Below are 23,088 nucleotides of genomic sequence, written 5' to 3'. Positions count from 1 at the left end.
AATTAAAAAGATTTTAAAAATATTCGGTTGCTCTCCGCTAAATTTACCATGCGTTTTGGTCGTGTACAAGCCAAGATTAGTCTTATTTTAGTTAATTAGAAACCGTCGTGTGTTTCGTTATTCTTGTACGCTTTCTATTTAAATGTAACTTTCTCATATCTCGTAGTATTTGTTTTATCATTTTAATTAAAGGTATTCTTTGTTTGTTCTGTGTTGAACACGTCGTTTATTATATAAATTATGATTAAATCAATTTCATTATAATTGTCATTTTATAGAAATATTTTTTTTTTTTTTATTATATTGTTAAAGAAATAAAAGCTAATTAACAATATAATGAGAAAAAGTCGACTATTTGGAACGATTTTTCGTTTTTATCACAAGGAAAAGAAACTTCGTCGAAAAACAATTAAATATATAAAATTATTTAGATCGGTGAGATATGTATTTATTGAGATTTAAAATATTTTCCCGTTTTACGAGACCGTATGATTTAAATGAACGAGTGACAGTATAATAAAACAAAGTGATCCTTGCTCAACAACTACTTAGTACTTAATACAAAACTTTTATACTACGAGAAAATTGTGATTACAGTAACAAACTAGAAATGGAATCGTATCAAAGACGTTTGTTTTAATTCTTTTCTTTGTTATGGTAATTTCACCCGCTTTAAGTTTAGACTATTGACGTGACAACGCGAATTTCATATTCTTATTAGAACTACACTACGACCGGAAAAAGGAAAAGAGATCGCCCCTGGAAACACGAAATTATAAAATTCGCAAACAACGACTGGATGAGGATAGTCCAAATGAAATGGATGACGCCTATAATTGTCGAGAGGCCCTTAACTAATATTATATATAAAAAAAAATATAAAAAAAAAAACAAATAAAGAAATATCACTTTTTTATTATTATTATTATATTAAAAAAAATATTAAAACTTCGCGTAAAAAATGATCTAATAACTTCTAACTATCGGGCTACATAGGTTAAAAATAATACATACTTTTTTAAGTGACACTTAAAATGTGAACCAATCGTTGTTCAGTATTCGTAAATAGAATCGTTATCATTCCTTGATAACATACAACACAACTATTGGTCACGGTTTTCAATATGGCGGTCTTTATCTGAATCCATTTCAAGCGTGGCTTTGCATAGTTTAACGACCAAGATAAGTTATCGTGGAAATGAAAGGCGCTACTGTGTAGTTTTAAGTGTTTTAAAAAAATTGACTATTCATTTTCTCTCTAAGAAACTAGTGTCAAGTCGATTTTTGTTTCATTTTTATACCTATAATGTTTATAAAGTTTTAGAGTTTTATTTAGGATTATTGCTTATAGCTAGTAGCCGTAAAACATGAATATAAAAGTAAAGTAAGTACACTGTTGGGTAGGCCTCATCTCCCTTTGTTAGTTAGCTATGAGAGTTTGGACCTTTACCATTGCGGATTAGTGAACACACGTGCTAGAAGTTTACTGAAATTATACAATTTCTCACGATGTTTTCCTTGACAAAGCACTGGATCAATTATGAACAAAAATGATGAACATGAAAATTCAGTAGCACTTGCCTGGGTTTGAACCACCAATGACCGCTTAAAATGTACGCGATCTAACCACTATGCAATCTCGAAGAAATCATTCTTACAAAGTTATAATTAAAATAAAGTCATATAAACCTTTTCTGTCACTTAAATTTAAAAAAAAATGTAAGTTCTATTCGGTTTAGCCAATTCTGTATTTCAATACAAATAATTAATCATTAAATATTTCCTTATGTAAAGATATCTTATTTTATATGTATCAACGCTATTTATTATTCAATTTAAAAAAAAAAAACATCTTCAGAAATAAAAAATATATCTACTAGCAACATTATTTTTTCTCGTAGTGTAGTTTATACCTATGTTTTTGCTGGTTTATTTTATTTCCTTCGCGAATGCTATTCGTAGTATTGTGTTTTATTTTAAAAAAAATAAAAAAAGTAGGAAGCTTCGAAGCAAACGTCATGACGCGGAATACGAGCAAGCGATCAAGCGTGGCGTTGCTGTGCGTTCGTAGTGATGTAGCTAAATACACGCTAATTTATTTCAAATATTCGCGTTATTTATAAAGATGTACTTTATGGAATAGAAGAAACTGTTTTATATAGAAAAAAAATATGTAGAAAATTGTAATGCTGAAATATTATTTATTACATATATAAAGTTGTTCTTTATCTCTAGGTTAGGTAGGCCTTATTTTTCTTTGTGTCTTATAAAAGTATTATTTTTATTTCTTAAATCATGTTATATGCCAGATATACCTAATCTATACTAATATTACACAGAGGTAAAATTTGTTTCAATGTATGTAGGGTATAATCTTTAGGAGAAATAAGAGATTTAAAAAAAAAATCAATAGTAGGTATATTTTAATTAATTTTGGTAATCTAATAATACATTTGTTAATTTTACAAGAATAGCTAAAAACTCAGAAATAAAACAATTTTGCCGCAATTTTAAAAATAGTTATATTATGAATGATTAAATAATACAAGTGAATGTAAAATATAAGATATTGGGAAATTCGAAAAAAGAAAACGGTCAAACCAAATCACGTCCCAAACGTATAAATCAACGTCCACTATTAACCGATGTTGAAAAACCACAGAAATCAATCATCGACAATAAAACGCTCCGTTGACATCGATATTGTCACGTCACTAGCGGCGTGAAGCGTGACAGTTACGTGCTCATCTCTGCGAAACGCCAAAAACTCTTGAAATCGGTCAACGAACTTTTTTTAACATATATATTTTTTATCGAATTAATTAACAGGTTCAATCATTTACCGAATCATAGCAAAAGTATAATTCAACGATAATTTGTTGTAAATTTTTTTTACACCGACTATAGTCTTTGTTTTAACAGCAATTGTGTTCAATAATTCAAGTTTTTTCTTCTATTTACTTGCTCCATTTTACGTCTTTGAATAAATACTAAACTAAGGAAATTATTGTAAAAGTACGTAATCTTTTGTAACCCGAACTAGTTGTCTTAGAACATAAAGCAATAATCACAAAAACATATTATTACTGAACTTATACAATATCTATTTAATCATAGATATATCTGATGAATCTTGCAATTTTCTTAACATCATATCTGTGCATTAAAATTACGCTAGACGGGTCACAGCTAGGCAATCAATTGGCTATAATATTGACTAGGGCCTCCTAGACTGGCGCTGTAATAAATCAACTTGGACCCTCTGATGGATGGTTGCGTACGCGCACATCGTATTCATAAGGTATGGTGCTACCGTCATTAATCTATTTCTAGATTTTAAACCTTGTAGCAATAGATTTTTTACTTAATAATGATACGAGTCATTACTGGTAGCAGACGTTTTTATATTAATGAGTTCTGTAGTTTGAATATACCGACCGTGTCCGGAAAAATTATACTTAAAACGATAGCTCATGTAATCATTACACGAACCCAAATTTACACTAACGATGTCGATAACATTGCGTAGTAGTTATATGTAGTAATAGAAAAAAATATGTAACGCTTTCCAAAGTCCCATCTAACAGACTTATTAATAAACATTTGAGATGGATACAAATATTCAGTATGTATGATCAATTTATAATTAAAGATCGAAAACACTGAACATAAAAGAACAACGAAGCTGACGGATGGCAGGCCTAGGGCGATCGGACATTAAGGCCCTACGCAATATTAATGTAGCTCATTCTCACCCACGGCAATAAAATAAATGATGTCATTTTTTGTCCGCACGGGGAGATCTTTTGTCCTCGGGCCGCGTCGGCACATCACTAACTTTGGAAGAGTGCGCCCGATCCGCAGGACGTCCATAGACAAAGGATTTTAGGCGCCGCTATCCAGTTTTTCTTTATATTTCGCAAAGAAATATTCTATTCGTATGACGAGGCTTTTTATCATAATTAATAATTTATTGCTTTCGCCAAGCGCTTTTGTAACGCCGCACCTGCGGACTATCGCAAGGTGCTTCTGTCTTGTAGGTGATAAATCATAAAACTTTGTTATTTTGCGCGAGAAACCATGTAGTCATACATAATCGTTTGACGCTTAACATCAAATAATTCGCTGATAATTTCGACTCCTTCACGTATCAAAAGTAATTAAAAATATACCTATTCATTTAATTATCGACCATATCGATAATATTAAATGTTACGTGTTTGTTCCAATGTCTATCGGAATAAAAAAAAAATTGTCGAAACGTAGGTCTATAAAGACATTTATTTTCATATAGATTATATACATAACGTTCACGTTTAGCGTCAAGTATTGATGCAAATCCCACATCGAACATACATCGAGCATTTTACGAGTCCTGCCTTGAACACGGTGTAAAAATCCTATTTTATTGTTAACTCATGCAAATTCCCCGTTGTTTTAATAATAACGATTAAAATTACAAATTTATTGTGATAATATCGATGTTTTTAGAAGTGCGTATTCGACAGCAGGGATTTGTTAAACTGCCGACGATAATCGTTATCGAAAACATTTCACGTACGATGACATCGTCGCGTCGATCGCGCATTGATAAAAAAAAATATATATATTTTGATATTATTTTAACAACATACTTTAATATTTTGTGGTTGTAAACTTATATTTTTTATCTTTATGAAAGTTTAAAAGGAATAAAAGAGTAGAGGTCTGAGAATGTTACCCCATCACTACACTCGTTTTACGGTTCTTGTGATAATATTATTTACATATTTTGGACGATTATAAGTGTCTTAACTAAAGATCGAAATGACGACAAAACGGGTCAATCGGTCTGCGACAATTTAAGAAAGTATTTAGTTAAGAAAATAAAAACGAGAAATCCAAACCAAGCAGCTTCAAATAATAAAAAATAAATCTTTTTTGACGAAGAGAAAGAAAGAGAAGATGAATTACTAAGCAGACTACGAATTAAAAGATGGAACAATTTGTCGTAAAACTTCGTTCGAGATCGACTCTGGCCGTAAACCCGCGGTCACATAGTCTTACCCGTTTACCTCGTAACTCGTGAAAGTTATAGTATTTAGGGCAGTTCAAAGCCGCCGACGGATATTAAAAGAAGAGATATGGTCGTGCGACCAAACGTACGGCTCATTCGACTCGGATCCCGACGTTTCCATAGATTGGAGCTTGATTGACCGGTTGCTGAAGTTAATTTGTATTTTAACCAATAATAATAAGCGTCGGCATGTTTCTTGTTGACCGGCTTCTTTTGGTACCCATGTTGTGAGAATGCTGGTAATAAACAACGAATTCCGTGTTTGTAAAAATGTACAAGCTGTGAGTAAAATTACTGTTAGGTTATTATTAAAACTTCATTGATATTTCCGGACGAAAATTCAATCGTCCAACATAAACATTCACACTTTAAAATAAAAAAAAAAACATTCTTGATATTTTTTTTCTTATTATTTCTTTAAATTATTACAAATATATCAATATTAACAGCGATAACAATGCTCATATTTAATGACAGGAAGTACTTTTTTGTTTTTTTAATTTACACGCATACACGGAATTTTATTTATATAGTTAATTAATACATTTTAATCACGCTACCATCCCTGAGCTAACTGACCACAGATAACAGAGGATGAAAGTGCATTAGACTTGATACATTTATCAGAACACGTCACATCACTAGCTAGAAGAAATGACATAATAACACCTTCCAAGCGACATCGTCAACAATTTTTTATAGACAAGTTATCAATCAAACGACGACACAAGCTTCCGTATAGATATTACTTTCACAAATAATAATCACAGATTAAAAATATATTTTAAGGTCATGTTTTAAAACGAACGTGTTTATGTGCTAACAAGCGAACCAGTCAACGTATCTAATTGGAGATAGTTTTAATTGCGAGTATTAATTTTTTTAATTCATGTTCTTGCACGTATAACAAATGACAGATAATTATGTATAATCTTCTTTATTTTTCTGTGCAAGTACGGAATTGTTTAGCGACTAATTAATAATGATTAATGATCATGTTTTAAATTGTAAATTGTAATTCTAGCGAACTCGCGGTGAATATTCTTTTGAGTAATAAGGTAATTTGTAATACGTAACTACACGCCGTTGACATTTCACATCGTAACTAAATGAATAGGTGTGAATTAATTTATTAGTGCTTATATGCATAATGCATTCCATCCGTCACGTCTCTATGGATGGAATCATAGACAAAGTATTTTTTTTTGCTAGTAACTTTTTTATGCCAATTAGATTTAATTATTCTTACATTGTAATGCTCAAGAATGAATCATTGATATTAATATCAATTAAAGAGATACTTTTTGTTTGTATAACACAGATTCCGTTACAGGTTGTAGTTTCAAGATCTGTTTTTCATATAGGGCTATATAGTATATTATAGTCAGTATGTATATATTAAACATTTTGATTTATAGCTTATTATGTCAACGTTGTCGGAGATAAATTTGCCGGTCTAGTCTTTGTATGTGAACGTTGCCAGAACTATAATAGGTGTAAGAAAACTTTGTATGTGAGATTTGTAGATCTACTACGTACCTGCCCCGGCTTTGCACGGCTATAAGGGTCAACTAGTAACAAAAATACAAAGAAGTAATCTTTTTTTTAACCATAGTGGGCGTGCACAGAACCCATCACTAAAGTTTCATCATAATCGAATGAATGATTTAGAAACGCATAAAGGTAATTTTAATTTATTAAGATAAAATATCTACGGATGAGTCCGCAGCGTAGATATGTGCTATCTACTTTTAATAGATAAATCACATTACATAAGAGTTAATTTCCATACATTCCATTTTTTAAGTTTAATACTTAAAAAATGGAATGAAGAAGGTAAATGAAATTTTACACAGTGTACAAAATAAGCAACATAACTTAGCATAATGCTAATTTCAAATTTAAATATAAGTATTTCTAGGTTCACATTTAATTATTCTGTTAAAATGTCAATGTTAAAGTATGAGAAAGAACTCGAATTAAGGAAGTCAAAGATAATATCTATTGATTACATAATAAAAAAATGATTAAATTAATTAATAAAAAAATTTTTTTTTTTGGTCAACTCAAACTTAAATTCCTTTATTCAATATAGAAGCATTACACTTAGTTATTGACAGTGAAATTAAACACTACCGCCGGTTCGGAAAAGGAAGCACCCTGACCTGAGAAGAACCGGCGAAAGAAACTCAGTGGGTTCTTTTTTTTGTCATACTATCATTATAGTATTTATCGCCATATTATTCTTAAAGCGATTACTTAAATCCAAGCCATCTTCAATTGTAATACGTCCTGATATGACTCAATATTTACAGAATAAATATTCATTCGGCATGTATAAACTCATCGACAACCCTGGCTTGACGTTAACTACACGACCTGTCAAAATAAAATATGAGCCAATAAGGGCGCGTCGCTCGACGACAGGGCCGTCACGCTGAAGAAATTACGATATATGAACTTATTAAAATATCTACGTTTTTTTTCTCGTTTCGCGGTCGGATGACAACGCGTTAAGGTGAAGTGTCGTGTTTTATTTTTATTTTGAAGTTCCTCTGTAATTGTGTTACATTTTTAGTATTTCATAATCATTCCACAATTCTATTATAGGTAGATATAATCTAAAGTTGGTCAAATGTTTTAAAATATGCTTCATAGTTTATAATATATAAATATTTTTGGTTTCTAGTGTGATCTAAATTAATCATGTTAAATATTTTCCGATTATAAGACGATGTTAATAGAGCTTCGACATTTAATAACGCCAAAAATCTTAAAATGGTAATCATAAATTTCTATATGGAACTTCAAAGTAGCCGATGATCGGCTTCTTCAAATACCCGTTCACACGAACCGGTGCTAACTAGTTAAATCCGGACTATTTGGACAAAAAGTTACTACAGTTAGAAGCCACATGTGGTACGGTATGAGCATTTGACACGCGCGATCTGGCGCGACTTGACGAATGGTAGCAAAAAATGTTGTTTACGAACCCACTTAACATACTCGACATTGTTACTAAACTAATATTGATACATAATACACGTGTATACAAATATTTGTCTTTTCGAAAGTGTGAACAATTCACGGCTAGTTGCTTTTAATCTAAGTATAAAAATATAATGTTATTTATATTTGATAACATACATGAATTTTGATTTATTATGAGTTTGATATTTGAATTAAATATACTATGTATAATGCATTTCATCCGTCACATCTATGTGGATGAAACCATCAACAAAAGATTTTTTGGCTAGTGTGATATTTTTATGCAAATTATATTTGATTAATTGTTTTAAATTTGAAATATTAAAAATAAATTGTATAATTTTGATTCTTGTAACATTTATTTGTGGTGACTAGTTGTCAAACTCTACAAGAGGGACATAAAACATTAGTTTTTAGTTCAGAAATCGAGTGCCACAAAAACACAAACAAAGAGGAAGAAGGGCAAAAAGCGTGACCGAGCGGTCGATCTTTCAACAGACATCTGTTGCTATGGCGTGGAGAATCGCAGAGCTCAATGTGTTAGATTATAATTTCAGGAAACAAATCACTATTCCAAGTTAAGAAATATCATTTAAAATAAATAAATAATATAGTCTGTATTTCTGAACCGTAATAAGGTTATTTGTCAATTTAAAATTACCGTTCCTGAACGGTTTGCGCGCGATATTCAATTTAAGAACGTTTCAGACACTTTGATGGAGTATCGGCTGTTCGCAATAGTTTCTGACGAAATATTTACCGGCTAATATAATTTAATAAATATATTTCCACGCGTAATTAGTTCAATGTTAAATAATAAATCCCTGAAATTATGAAAATTTATATATGTTTTTTTTTTTATAAATTAATAAATGGCAGCATTGTGACGTTAAGATAAATGAAAAAATTGCTAATACTTTACGTAAGTCAACTATTCGCAAACTTCAAACTCTTATTTCCTAAGTACAGTTTCATCAAGGTTGTTACAAAAGTAAGCGAACTAGAAAGAAGTTACTTCATCAAATCGAATCTGCTGTTTCAATTTGTTTAAGATTTTAGATCGAAAGTTCGATTTGTCAATTGAACTAATTTTGAATTCCGAAAACGGACTTCCATCACCATATGTTAAAACGATATATAACGTAAGCAAAAATCCAATGTCATTTGGATGCGTTTCATGTAACGAAAAAAAAACCTTTAAAGGGTAAAATGGAAAATAATCTCCAATAATATTTAAATGGTAAACGACTCGTTTATTGAGGTTATACGCTATAAAACAATAAATGTCAATATAGCACTTTATAATATGTTAAGTATAATTAATTAGGATATTTTTTATACTTACTTGTATAACTCTCATAGGCAGTCCCGTTTCTTTCGCCAGCTGTTCCCGTATATGCCGTGTAGGTTTCGGTGTTTGTGAAAAAGCTGACTTCAATATTTCCAGCTGCTTCGCCTTTATCGTGGTTCTCGGTCCTCTTCTTTTGGAACCGCCGTTACCGTCATCGGGAGATTTGTTCTCTGCCTGGGAGTCCCGAGTTTCAGGATCTCCGTCCAATGAACCCTGGGAGTAGAAGAACAACTGAATGCGACTATGTGGTCCAGTCCCATCAATGTTATATGGGGTTGTCATACTATCATGTAAAACGGTTTGAAAAATATTTCTAGATGAAGTTACAGTGTTGAGTGGAGTAATATTGATGTTCTTCTGATATATGCAAACATAGATACTATCTCTATTTCCGAACTCAAAAAATTCCTCGCCTCAGGATCCACCGTCGTATAAGTTAGTCACTGAACTAACGAGGCATTAGGCTATATTCTACTTTACATTTAGGCGTCACACCTTTCAAGTTAGATTATTTAAATGCATATTTATAATAACGGTGGTCGTTTATTGGTCGAAATTCGACTGTAATTGGTTTTTAAAAAAATATTTTTTTCGAAAGATAGAAAAATGAAGCTTAGCTAGACGGCGCCTTTTCATAATTACAAAAAAAAAAAACAAATGTAAAAATAGACGTTATTGATCTAAGTTTGACATGACGTGTGTTGTCATTGACAGTATGAACATAAAATACTTAGATATTTCTTTTGTTTTTTTTTTTGTAAACATAACATAGATATAATTTTACTACTCAAATAATGGGTATTTTTATACAACTAAATTAATATACGATATAGAACGGTATAAGTTTCGTTATTATATTATTATGAATATTTGACTAAATAGTTGTATTCTGTCTCGTTAAAAATTATGAAATCCATACAAACCTGGTCCTCAGAGTCTTCGTGCGGTTTCGTGTCGCCGTTGTGTGATAGTTCGGAGTGCAACGCTGGATGGGGCGCATGCGCCGGACTGCTAGAGTTGTTTGCTGCTCTCGACTCTTCCTCTTCTTCCTCGTCTGAACCAGAACCGAGTAGTGAATCAGCTGTTGAACAAATATTTATTATAGCCTCGTCATCACCAAATTAAATATTCAACCGTCAGTTAGTTTGTCACAATAGATTTGTATTTTTTAAATTTATGTTCCAGTTTTAAAAGTGAGTTATTGTTATAATAAAGACTGAAGGGTACGTAATGCTTGAGATAAGATTATATGCAATATAATTCTTTACTTCTAACAATACCTAATCTATTTTCATTAGAAATAATTAAAAATAATAATAAAGGTAACTGATGAACTGGCAGTTCACATGTTTGCCTACTCACATATTAAAAAAAAATATATCTATTAGACATATTTTAAATTTTGCCTAAATATATTTTAATTCGTGTTAAAAAAAAAGAAAAACTAAATTAATTAAAAATACACTTTAAATAATAAAATATAATCCATACGAGTTTTATTGTCTTAAAGAAAATTACTGATCATAAAACTTTATGAAACTTATGATAACTTGTTTATAACCGTATGATTAGACTTTTAATGTGCATGTATTATAACTCATTACAATAATGGAAATTCGAGATGTAACGTTAAGACTACTTATGAAAAGTACCCGATGTGTGCGAAATGTAGTCTCCGTAATAAACCAAAAACGAGACGAATAATGCCGCAAGCATAAGAAAGTTAAAGAAAATTATAATTTGCGATAAATTAAAAAATAATATATAGAAAATAACGTAACAATCGGCTCCACAGATAAAAAAGTAAAGTAGGATAAATGTCAAAACTTCAAACGGCTCATCTAGACTACTCTAGGTTTATGGCTACGTGTTTAATTCACAGTGCTTCTTATCTTGACTCCTAAGCTCAAAAATAATTAAAAATAAAACATGTAATTTTTTCTGACTGACAAGAGGCTTACTGTTAAAAGCTTGTTGAAAATGTAAACAAATATTTGGCTGATTATTTTGTACCTTTTACTTGTTTTTTTTTCTTGTTACCATCACAATATTTACATACAATGAACCATCGCAACACTTTATAGCTTATTCGATCGAAAATTGACTTATCAAAAAGCAATCGCTCGACCCTTCGCCAGTTCAACTAAATAAAAATGTAATTTCGATCCCCATCTCCCCTACTGGGAGGAGAATTAACCGCAAAAACAATTACTCATGGTAGGAATGGATCAAAATAGAATATTAGCTATTATAGAAAATATTTTTTTGCAAAAGAATCGATATCTAACCGTGAAATCGATTTTATCAAATCGATACGGATACACTTCTCTATTTTGCATATATGACATTTAGTCATAGAAAATACCTACCTAGATAAGGAAGTCGGCGGTACCGTTAAGACAGCGAGCTCTACCATGTATTAACCAACAAATTCGACTCGATTAGTACACATACACAATTACCATAAGTATTTAGTGCCGTAACTATTTAATACATTGTTCTCAAAAAAGAAATAAAATATAATGAATAAATTGCCAATATCAATATCGTTTCCAATGACATAGATTTAATAGGAATAGGAATTAATAGAGTATTTATTTTACTTTAAAATACAAATAGTGATGTGTATTTGTCGTTGTAAATTATACATTTATTTAGTATACCAATAACATAGAAAAACTTGGTTATTTTGTGAACGTAACCTCTGCTAGCAGGCAGGGCGATCGATTAGCAATTCCTCGAGGCGAAACAGTCGAACATCTGTCGTCAGATGAACTGTCGAACGTGGGAGATAAAATTTTACTATTATATTTTAATAATATTTAACGACTGGTTATTATTTTTTTACATCTAATATTACATTACATACATTAAAAGGCTGTAAATTTCCCACTGCTGGGCTAAGGCCTCCTCTCCCTTTGAGGAGAAGGTTTGGAGTATATTCCACCACTCTGCTCCAATGCGGGTTAGTGGATACACATGTGGCAGAATTTTGTTGAAATTAAACACATGCAAGTTTCCTCACGATGTTTTCCTTCACCGCCGAGCACAATATGAATTATAAACACAAACTAAGCAAATGAAAATTCAGTGGGGCCTGGATTTGAACCCGCAATCACCGGTTAAGATGCACGCGTTCTAACCACTGGACCAACTCGGCTCTCCATCGTATATTACAAGTAGGTATATAATAAAGTCGAGCGGTTACGGCAGAATACTATAGAGCCTATATTTTCATAAAGGAGTTTTAAGAGCCTATTGAGAGAGTTGACCTAATAAAAAACTGTTTGTACATCTGAAAATTGGATTCCTGTCTTTTTATTTATTTATAAATACAGATATATTACACAATAGTTAATTAACCCAAAATCTGAATTAAAATATCGTTGAAGCAAAAAAAAAATATATATATATATTTTTTAATTAATTTCTAATTAATTGCCGCCCATTGTACAACACATTAAATTTTTACTATTGTAATTTTAAGATTCTGTATTTTGTGTTTATGGTGTACAATAAAGAATAAATAAATAAGTAAATAATTTAAACTAGGTTAATGTTTATGTTATTAATAAATACAAAATAGCTATTTAACATTGCATACAGTATGACTAAGTCATGCTCCAGTAAACTTGACTTCTATTAATCTTATAACTTTTTCCGGTTCTGACCGGCGGCCCTTCTTTCAAATAGCGCAAATCATTGTTGTGGTCTGCAAAGACGCGTGGGGTGAAATTTGTACTAAATACTTAATAAGAACCTCTTCATACCATTAAACAAACCGAAAGGAAATTCGTTGAATAATTATAGTTCGTTTTATATTGTTATATGTTGTTAGGACTTTTACATTTACTTTTGCATGTCTTTGAAGTCCTTAAGAAGAAAAATTATTGTGCAATAACATAGGTCACTTTTCATTTCCTCAATTTCATAATCCGATGAGACGGCAAGCAGACACGGCAAAGAGATCAGCGCCAACGGTTCTACGGGCTTTCTCACTTGGGGTTTTAACACAGCTCCTTCCAAATTTACTTAACATACAAACATGTTTTTTTGCATGAATGCTAATCATGAGCTGGCCAAGACCATAAACACGTCTGTATGAAGCATACTTAAGTCGTTGTGAGCTGGTCATATAGGTAAGCTGAATAATATCATACCTAGTTATGTCTCTACGATTAATATTTTTCCAGATTTGTTTTAAAGATGTTTCACACTAAAAAATTAATAAACCCGTGTGAATGTACAATCGTTTTAAGATCAGATCGCACTTAATGTAAGCAAACACTTGAAAGTAAAATGTCCGGGCATAGAGGACTCTCGCGCACCCTCCTCAGAACAAACACTCAACATTGGAGGGTCTGTAGGAAAAATTGAAGAGGTTTGTTTTAGAATTATATCAATGAATACGAAAGTAACCTTTGAAGTTTGATTGTTCTAACCTATACTCGCATAGTGTAACATGTTTGCCTAAGAATTTATAAAACTTTGAATTTTGCTGTGAAACTAGCACGTATGAAATTTATTGTAAGTAGGTACAGTGTGTATAAAGTTTTAAATAAAAGATAAATTACGTGGTTGTGTTTGGAAGGATTAAGGTATGGGAAACCTATATGTATGAGAACTGCTTTTTGTATAACACGTATGCAATCTGTATTAAAAACATTGCGATAATTTGTTAAGAAGGTTTTGCACATTCATGATCTTCAACATGACCAACCAATTAACTAGTTCAGTACTAGTGTTATTATTTTCATTTGACACACCATGATAAATTAATTATGTTTATGTGTGCGTTTGGGATTATACAAACGAGTCGTTCTGAGAACGTACTGCGCTATTTTTTATGTTACAATGCTGAAAAGTTTTTTTCTTTGAACGCGTTAATCACGAGATCTCTCTAAAATTCTCAATTGATAGACCATTTATTAATAGAGAGTTCATAGATTACATACCTATTATTATTCTAAGAACAACTGTATTGTTGAGGAGGTGCGAAGCTACTAGTACATAAGTATCGATAAAATAGTATTAACTAACTACATATAGAAGCCAATAAACATTTTAAATATTAAAGGGAAAACGATCGAAGTTTCGAGAACAATAAAAAGCAGTTTTGCCGCTAAAATTCGATTAGGGGCGAGGAGGGGACTAAAGGAGTCGTTTATTTTGGGCGGTTTAAAATTGATTTCAGAGCTAGGGCGAGCTTGACGCTTGCTAAAATTGGAGGCAGGACATTTTTATGTTTTCTCATTTTCTTGAAAATACCCTTGTATACCTACTGCGATAGTTCGGTGGTTTGGATGTTGATTGAAAGTCTCGGGTTCATGTTCGTGTCTGGATGTCATGTAGTGATAGTTTTATTTGAAGTTATATATTTTAATTTATTGTTTGAAAATCTAATTTATTTAATGAAATAAAAAAATATGCTTGCTTTATATAATACCTACTTATCAAGAATTGTTTTTACGCGTTTGTAGAATGTGTAAAATATACATATTTATTAGATAATTTTAGTAGAATCAAGTCTCTGTGTACTGTAGATGTAGGTACAAATGTAAATATATATTTATGAACGCAAACAGGGGAACATACGAATTTTATTTATCCGTGACTCTTTAGCTTAATTTTTATATGAGTTCAATATGTGTCTTTCTTCCTATATCTTTCAAGATCTGCGCTCTCAATGAGAACAAACCCAGGTCTTCATGATCCGCAGCCACATAAACTAACCGTTAAACTATCGAGACATGGTAACAAATATTATTATTATCCATTTTTGTATAGGTAATTACAGTATTATTATTTTTATTATTAGGTATATATTATATAGGAAATAAGGAACAAGTTATATTAATTGACTCACGTGCTTAATTTTCTAACAAAAAGGTTGTATTCACTTTTTTTAATAATCCATTTCGTGAATATGCTTTTTAATTGAATGATTTGATTCTAGAACAAACTATTATTGAAATAGGTATTAGGAAAGTAGATAGCACAGCAGTTTAAATTTTTTTTTTAAGTTTATTAACATAAAAGTATTTACGCAGACAACTTGGCATTTTTTAAGCAATAGCAACACTGATTGAACGAGATCATTATAAGTTATGTATAAAGGATTATAGCGCAGAACGTAATAGTGTTTTACCCGAGCAGGTAATCAAGAACGTTGATCAACAATTAGTACCGATTAACAATTCAATCAACATGGCTCATGAATAATTATTTCCAAAAAAATTACATCTACCATCTAGATATTACAACCTATTAGTGGAGTAAAAGCAATAAAAATCACGGATTATTTCGTATTACAGGTATATTAAAGTTTGTTATGGCGTGTTTATGGGGCCGACCGTTAATTCGAGACCACCATCTTAAATGTAAAATAAGAAACCGCGAGATAAGAATCTAAGAACATAAAAGATATGGGAACTCTTTGTGAAGCCGGTAGCCGGCGTATAGTTATGTACGCCCATATACAATACGGCGGGGCACGCACACTCATCCACTGATGCGGCACACATGAAAGGGCGCTGTACGCAAACGTTCAACGTCGGTTTGTGATTGGTGGATACGATGGCGACGACCACGCCCACTTTTATCGACGTTGCGCCGGGAACGTGCGTGCGAAACATCCGTATATGTAAAATAGGCTATAGGTTAGGTCGTTTTAAAAATGACATTTCCATTGGGCACCCTGTCCGCTGTCTGGGAGAAATCTCTGCTCTGATTTTTCGAATGATCTTTTTTATTCAACCTGATTGTATTCCAAGATTTCCACGTTTTTATGTTTTAAATTGTTTGCTGTATGATAATTCCGGGCATTCAATTAAAAAATAAAAAGAACGAAAACAGTTTGTCGCAAATTGTTTTAATAGAGTTTTATTTATTTTAAGGTTTTCGTGAAAATGCAATTATTTTCCAATTTCGGAACAAACGAAACAGTCCGGCTATTGATAGATGGGTAGGTATAGAGCGGTAAATCTCATTAACATCCCTGATAACCTTGTCAATAGCAGATGCTTCAACGAACTGACACAGCGTACATACGACAAATTAGTAGCTATAGGTACCTAAGCCAGTATGAGTTGACGCGCGTCTTTATGAAGCTGAGGGATTGACAGAGGTCATGAAGTGATGGTTCATTACAAAGGTAGTCGTGAGCGTGACTTCCCCAGGTAGCCATGGGAGGGTAAGAATAGACACAATGAAAGAGCTTACGGCAGCATGAGTTGAGTTTTTACTTACTTTTGATTCGCGGCGCCTCAGCGGCGGACGTGGATGTGATGACTAATGAATTTTGCTTTATATATATTTTTTACAGACTACGAAACATTATTACCAGGAGAGTTACACAACGGGCCGGTTTTATTAATAATGTAATAAAATTATGTGAACAATTGTTATTTTAGTTTTCATTTCTATAAATAAGCATTGTTGGTAATACATCGTAACTCTCCGTGTGTAGGTAGTATTTAATGGGAATAAATAAAATTAAATTCTACATATGGTGAAAAAAAAAATGTTTTGTGATTGAAATGTATAACGGGAAGTGGGGAAGGTCTCCGTCAATATTTCTAATATTGGAGATGCTTGAGTAGTTTGATTAGGTGAATACTTATTAACTGAAGTAATTGGGTTTGTTGACCAAATAATTACCATGTGTTTAATTTCAATCATTCATGTTCTATATCATTTCATCTATTTAATTACAAAACAATTCATATCGTAATTGACCGTGAAATCATAGCGTAAGCCCATCGAGCGACAATCAAGTAGCGTGGTGTACCTCATAAGCCTGAAACCTTTTTAAATGTAGGGAAGCCCTTAGCCCAGCGGGTACATTAACAGAATGTTGCATAATTGTATTTACTAGAAAGTGTTTTAGCATTTACTAGTGTTTATATTTTCATTTCCTACATAGAGCAGCATAGACACTATGGACCATAGACCACAGGTAAGTGTATCCTTAATACTTTATCTTTTACTTATAAGATACATTTAATTTTCCCATTTGGGTATATCTTGATTAAGAACTATTTTACTTTAACAATAAAATAGATTATGTATTTTATATGTACCTACTTATAAGTAGAGTATGTGTTACACATCATTGGCGACTAGTGTAGATATAGCTTTATACGAGGTTTTATATAACGTGTTAATTAACTATGTGTGGGGTCACATTTAAAAACTATTTTTAAGGGAATTTTCGCAACCGCCTGACATTCCGTACTTTTGGAGCTAGTGACAATAATACCTAGCAAATATAATTACCTATTAAATTGAATTCAAGCAGTTACGTTACAAGAAAGAATCTTGTACTTTCCAAATTTAATTAATATGAATAAAATTTAAAACGTTAAATATAATATAAGAACCGTCTTATTACTGTAATTTTTTTTAGTATAGAAACTTATATGGAACAACGAAATATTTAGGTATTTTTAATCTATGTCTGGTTGCAAAAACTAAGAATTTAACAGAATATTATAAAGATTAATAAATGTCTTCGAACCATGTAATTAAGATAGGATTTATGTCTATAAGTGAACCTACTTCTAAATATTAAAAAAAAAACTGCAACATAATCTTAAACACAATTTATACTTACTTATAAAAAACTATAACGGAAATATGTTGGTAAATTTATATTACGTATATACAGTGGCGTAGCTAGGTGGACAAGGGTCCCGGTGCATATAAAAAGAAAGGGGCCCTCACCCCCTCTTTAAGTTATATTGCACTTCAAAATTAAAGATAGGAATAAAAAAAAGGATACAGGATACATCGAGATGAACTTATCATTAGTAGGCTAAATCCATATGTCATCTCTATTCAAAGCTTAGGTTAGAGGGCCCCCTGAGCTCCGGGGCCTTGGTGCACTGCACCACCTGGCCCTACGATAGCTACGCCACTGCGTATATACATAAGATTATCGTGAGAACATCATCATACATAATATAGAGATCAAAAATTTGTTTGTTTGTTTTTTTTTATTATTCTATTTAATTTTGCAAACACTACAAAATCGATTTTGATAAAACTCGGCAGCGCGCGAATTTATTATCGAAATCCTTATTTCCATTATAGTGTAAAGGCTTCGTATAACTGATATTATTTAAATAATAAGTCTATAATTGAAAATAATAACTTAATTTAATATAGTTAGCATATAATTACAATTATTTTTATAGGTATATGTACTGTAATAAAATAAATATAATAACTAACTAACATCGATTAACATCATTGTAATAATTAAAAGATAAATGTCCTCTCTAATAATAATTATGCTAATATATTTTCAAAGCTTAAATAAAATATCCGACGCATATTTAAAAATGGAAAACATGTTACATAATATACCTATATAAGAAAACTCTTAATTAGTCCCTCTTAATCACGAGTCTCCAAATACGTCGTCCAATCGTGTACGTACATTTTTTTTTTTCAAATAAACCAACGTTCTTATAAAATATTATAATCATTAATAATAATCTGTGAATTAATTTAAATCACAAGCATAAAGAAATTTGAGTATCCGTAGGCACGTCCAAAACGCCTCGTTAACAATATTCAATAACTTGAAAATGATATATATCGTGAGGTCAAGCCAGGCAACCTGACTATCATAAAACTCCCTAATTCCCAAGGCATAATAAACAAAGACGTCATAAATAACGGTAAGAGTGTTCGAAAGAGCAATATGTCAGCGTCCCCGGCCGCCATTAGAGACGCCATGTTTAATCTAATACAAAAGCCATGCGCAAACGCAAGCGGGCCGAAGTTAGACAAATTAGTAGCCAATCCATCAGCTATGAAAAATCGCTGTTAAATTATTTTTAAATTCTATTCGAGTTTTGTATAAATAGTGATTGTTATCTTTTATTGATATAAGTAGAGGTCCAAAAATGTAAAGTTAAATAACAGCTTGGAAATGTCCCACAGCTGGGCTAAAGTACGAGACCTTTACATGAAAAAGCTGGGAGTGTATTCCGCCATGCTATTTCAATGCGGCATACTGGTAGCAATCTTCATCTGACACATGCAAGTTTCCTTACGCTATTTTTCTTCGCCGCGGAACACGAAATGAATTACGAACACGAATAAAGCTCATAAATACTCAATATCCGGGTTTGAACTAGCAATATTCGGTTAAGACCTAAGGTTTGTTAGATTTAGAGGTCCATTGGACCATGTAGTTATAATAAAATAAATAACAAAAGGTGTTATTACGTTTCCAGTATCTTTAATAAGAAAGGTCAAACAATAAATGTATCTATTCACACTTTTAAATTGCTTCCATTACTAAGAAGTTGACGCAATTAAATAAACATTACGACAAATTCAATAGCTTAATATAGTATTTTAATATATGTATATTACTGTTTATGAATATATACACGGATACAATTGTCAATGCAAATTATGACTAGTCAAAAAGAGGAGGTTCAGTCAGTGTCGTAGATACTACCAAGTGGTAAAAATTGCGACCTTCAAAGTTCAAGTTAGAATGAATTTGCAAGAAATTTCTTTAATAATTAAGAATTTTCTTTCATGAATTTCTTAATTATTTTGCAAGTATTGCGGTGTTTAATTATACCCTAGTCTCCATATACACAAAATTGCTACGTTTTTCTTTAATATTGGATGCTGCAAAATTGGGTTCCGTGGTATTTTGAAGCTCCCACCCGACCACTTACACGTAACTGGGTTTTAGTCTTATATAAAATTAAAATATAAATCAATTATTTATTGAAGCGATAATTACGTCAAAGTACAAGTAACTTTTAAATCTAGATTAGAGTGTTAAAACAGCAAACATATCCTTATTTATTTATTTTTTAAATTACTTGTTTCGTGATATTCAAAGTTAAGAAATTAGAAACTTATTAGGTAAGTCCCTTACTTTGAATATATTTTTGTATACCATGCTTCATAAGATGCCTAGAACAGAAATAATTGTCATGTTCTATGAAGCAATAATTGACAGTTCAGAACTAAATAAGTTTTCCAGATTCAAGTAAAATCGCAAGAAGACGTTAGTACAATTTTATATTATACATCTGGAAATTTCGTATAATTTTGAGGGTTAATCTCATAAACTACCAGCCTGTTCTTATAAACTCTCAGTTACTACTGAAGGAAAACTTTATAAGATTTTAGTCGCCGAATTATGGGTTTGCACCCAGGACCTTGGAATCTGTAATCTTATAAGGTAGCCACTGAGCCACCGAAGTAGTTGTGGATCTCCATCACCCCTTACTGATAATACCAGCTTTTGCCAAACACTTTTCTCTATCTTGTGTGTGCGTATTTATTCGAAATGTCTAAAAAACGTTCACATTCATTACCATGTGTTGTCAGTCATCCATCATGGTGTTCCGTGACGTATCTTATGCTTCGGGTCTCATTAGACATCGTACTAAACGAAACTTTATGCTAAACTCTCGGACAGGATTGATAAATGGTTTCGGTAAATAGCTTGCAGTGAGTGGCATCTAATCAACATTTACGGTCTACGGGGGCTTAAAAAATTTCAAAGTTGTATGTATCAGTTATGTACTAGTTCTTTTTTTTTTATATAGCTTGACAGACTTTCAAATGGGCCACTTGATAAGTGGTCACCACTGCCACATAACCACTGTGGTTATGTCGCCTTGAGAACTATAATGTTCAGTCCCTTGTGCCTGTAGATACAATGGCGCGTTCACCCTTCAAACCATAACACAACCACTACTAGTATTAAGTACTGCTTGGCGGTAGAATATATTATAATGAGTTACCCAGACTTGCACAAAGTCTTACCATAATATTCAATAAGTCATTGACATATTGATGATTAATTAAAAAAACAACTACCGTGAAATGGAAAAATAATTGTGACTACATCGCCCTCAGACGATTTTTCATATTGAATGTAAACAAACATAGCATTAATTCTATAAATATATATGAAATTGTATATTATATACAATATAAAGGTATACGTGTATTACAGGGCGGCGTATTTCCGTGACCACAAGTCGTGACCCGTCGAGATTGGCCGCGTGCGTGTGCGGTGGCTCTGTTTGTTCTCTACGATTCTAGTCTTGCTTGATTCAGTTCAAACAAGTATTATGTGAACTACATAAATGTACTATATACATTTTCGTATTTCTTATTATTATGATTGTGTGTAGAGAAATGTTTCTTTTTTTTTACTTTTAACATATTTGAACACTGTTAAAATAGGTATATGCGATTTAATAAAAAAGCTGTCGGTTATATTTAAATAATTTTACTTAAATAAATTGCAAGCTGGTTTCTACGTGTCCAATTGCGTCAATTACGTCGTATTTTTCTGTCGTAAAAATAAGACGCAGACTATATAAAAGTCATATTTTATTTTGATCAGTGCAATGTTAGTTTAGTTTTGGTGAAGTAACAAACATAAAGAGTTAATTTCATATTTATATTAAGAATATGTAGATAGATAGGTTAGTTACTTTGAGTTGTGGTCGAAAAGTGAATATTTTTTTTTATAAAATCGATTTTATTGTCCGGTAGGTAGGATATTATATTAGGTAGAATATTCTAAGAAGCTTTGCTGTTAACTAAAATATTTCTCTACAATTGACTTGCGGATCAAAAAGCTACGGATAACGAATCGTAAAGGAAATGTTTTAATATAACAGATACTAATGTTTAAATAAAAAAAATGTAAGCGTCAATCAATTGTGCCTACTATTCGTAAGGAAAACGAGCCGTTTTTTGAAAGTAGTGTCCGCGCTTAAAAGATGACATTTATAATACATACTCGTAGTTACAAGGACGATATTATTATCATTACTCCTTGATTGCAACACTGTGATCAATAGTGATTCGCAGAAAAAGCCTTTACAGCTAGTTACGTAATCTATAATTACGGGTATTATTAAGAAATCATGTTATAATCTGTGCCAAGATAATTCAGGCAGATGAGTGCAAAAAATGCAAATGAGCATAATCGCAAAATAAATAAAACAACGGGGAACAAGTTGTCAAGTAATGACATGCTTGACACTAATGACGAGTGAGCATACGAAATCATACAATGAGATGAGGCGAAACGACGCACGCGCATCCACGCACGCAGCGTTGCAAATCGACAATGCACGATGGTAGGACACAGCACGTACAAGAATGCTGTTGTTTTTTTTTTTCGTTCGTAATATCCGACGTCAAACGTAAAAATCCGAAAACAAAACACAGAAACCAAAACTAAGACTTTAATGTATTTTATGTTATTAATTCTAAATTAAATTATATAATACGAACAATACAAAAAAGGTTAATGGCCTATGTTATTTTAGTAGCGAACTATAGAATGAATTAGGTAGCATTCACCAAACAGTAGAAACTCATAATACAAAACCTGAACGCGCTATAATTAAAAGGGCCGAGCCAAACACGATCAATCTCATCTCCATCTCCCCACTTAAAGTCAAAATAATAGATGGCCAACTCTAATGTCACTTTTTTCTTCAGCTCGGCGTACGGCGTACAAGACGGAATTGACAGGTCATCAGTGACGGAGCAGGCTCTCGGTGACGATGCTCTTTCTTTCACCCGCCAACTTCGAAACAAATAATACTATATATGTTGTTCTGTAAGCAATTGTAATCCTTATTCAGTAGCTACAAGAACCGCTAACTCCGTGAAATCA

At 31.9% G+C, this 23,088-nt stretch overlaps 1 protein-coding gene across 1 annotated transcript in view; it reads right to left on the bottom strand.

Moving 5' to 3' along the window:
- Positions 1 to 23,088, bottom strand: part of LOC125071891 (LIM/homeobox protein Lhx5) — a 54,817-nt gene that overhangs the window by 8,860 nt on the left and 22,869 nt on the right. Inside the window, exons 4-5 of the mRNA XM_047682309.1 lie at positions 10,322 to 10,479; positions 9,393 to 9,611 (exon numbers count right to left, since the gene is read on the bottom strand). Coding sequence (XP_047538265.1) covers positions 9,393 to 9,611; positions 10,322 to 10,479 — 377 coding nt within the window. The remainder of the gene's footprint in view (positions 1 to 9,392; positions 9,612 to 10,321; positions 10,480 to 23,088) is intronic.

This window comes from Vanessa atalanta, chromosome 20 (assembly GCF_905147765.1).
Source record: "Vanessa atalanta chromosome 20, ilVanAtal1.2, whole genome shotgun sequence".
Lineage (NCBI taxonomy): Eukaryota > Metazoa > Arthropoda > Insecta > Lepidoptera > Nymphalidae > Vanessa > Vanessa atalanta.
The sequence above is the reverse complement of the archived record's forward strand: the minus strand, read 5'-3'. Positions and strand labels throughout refer to the sequence as shown.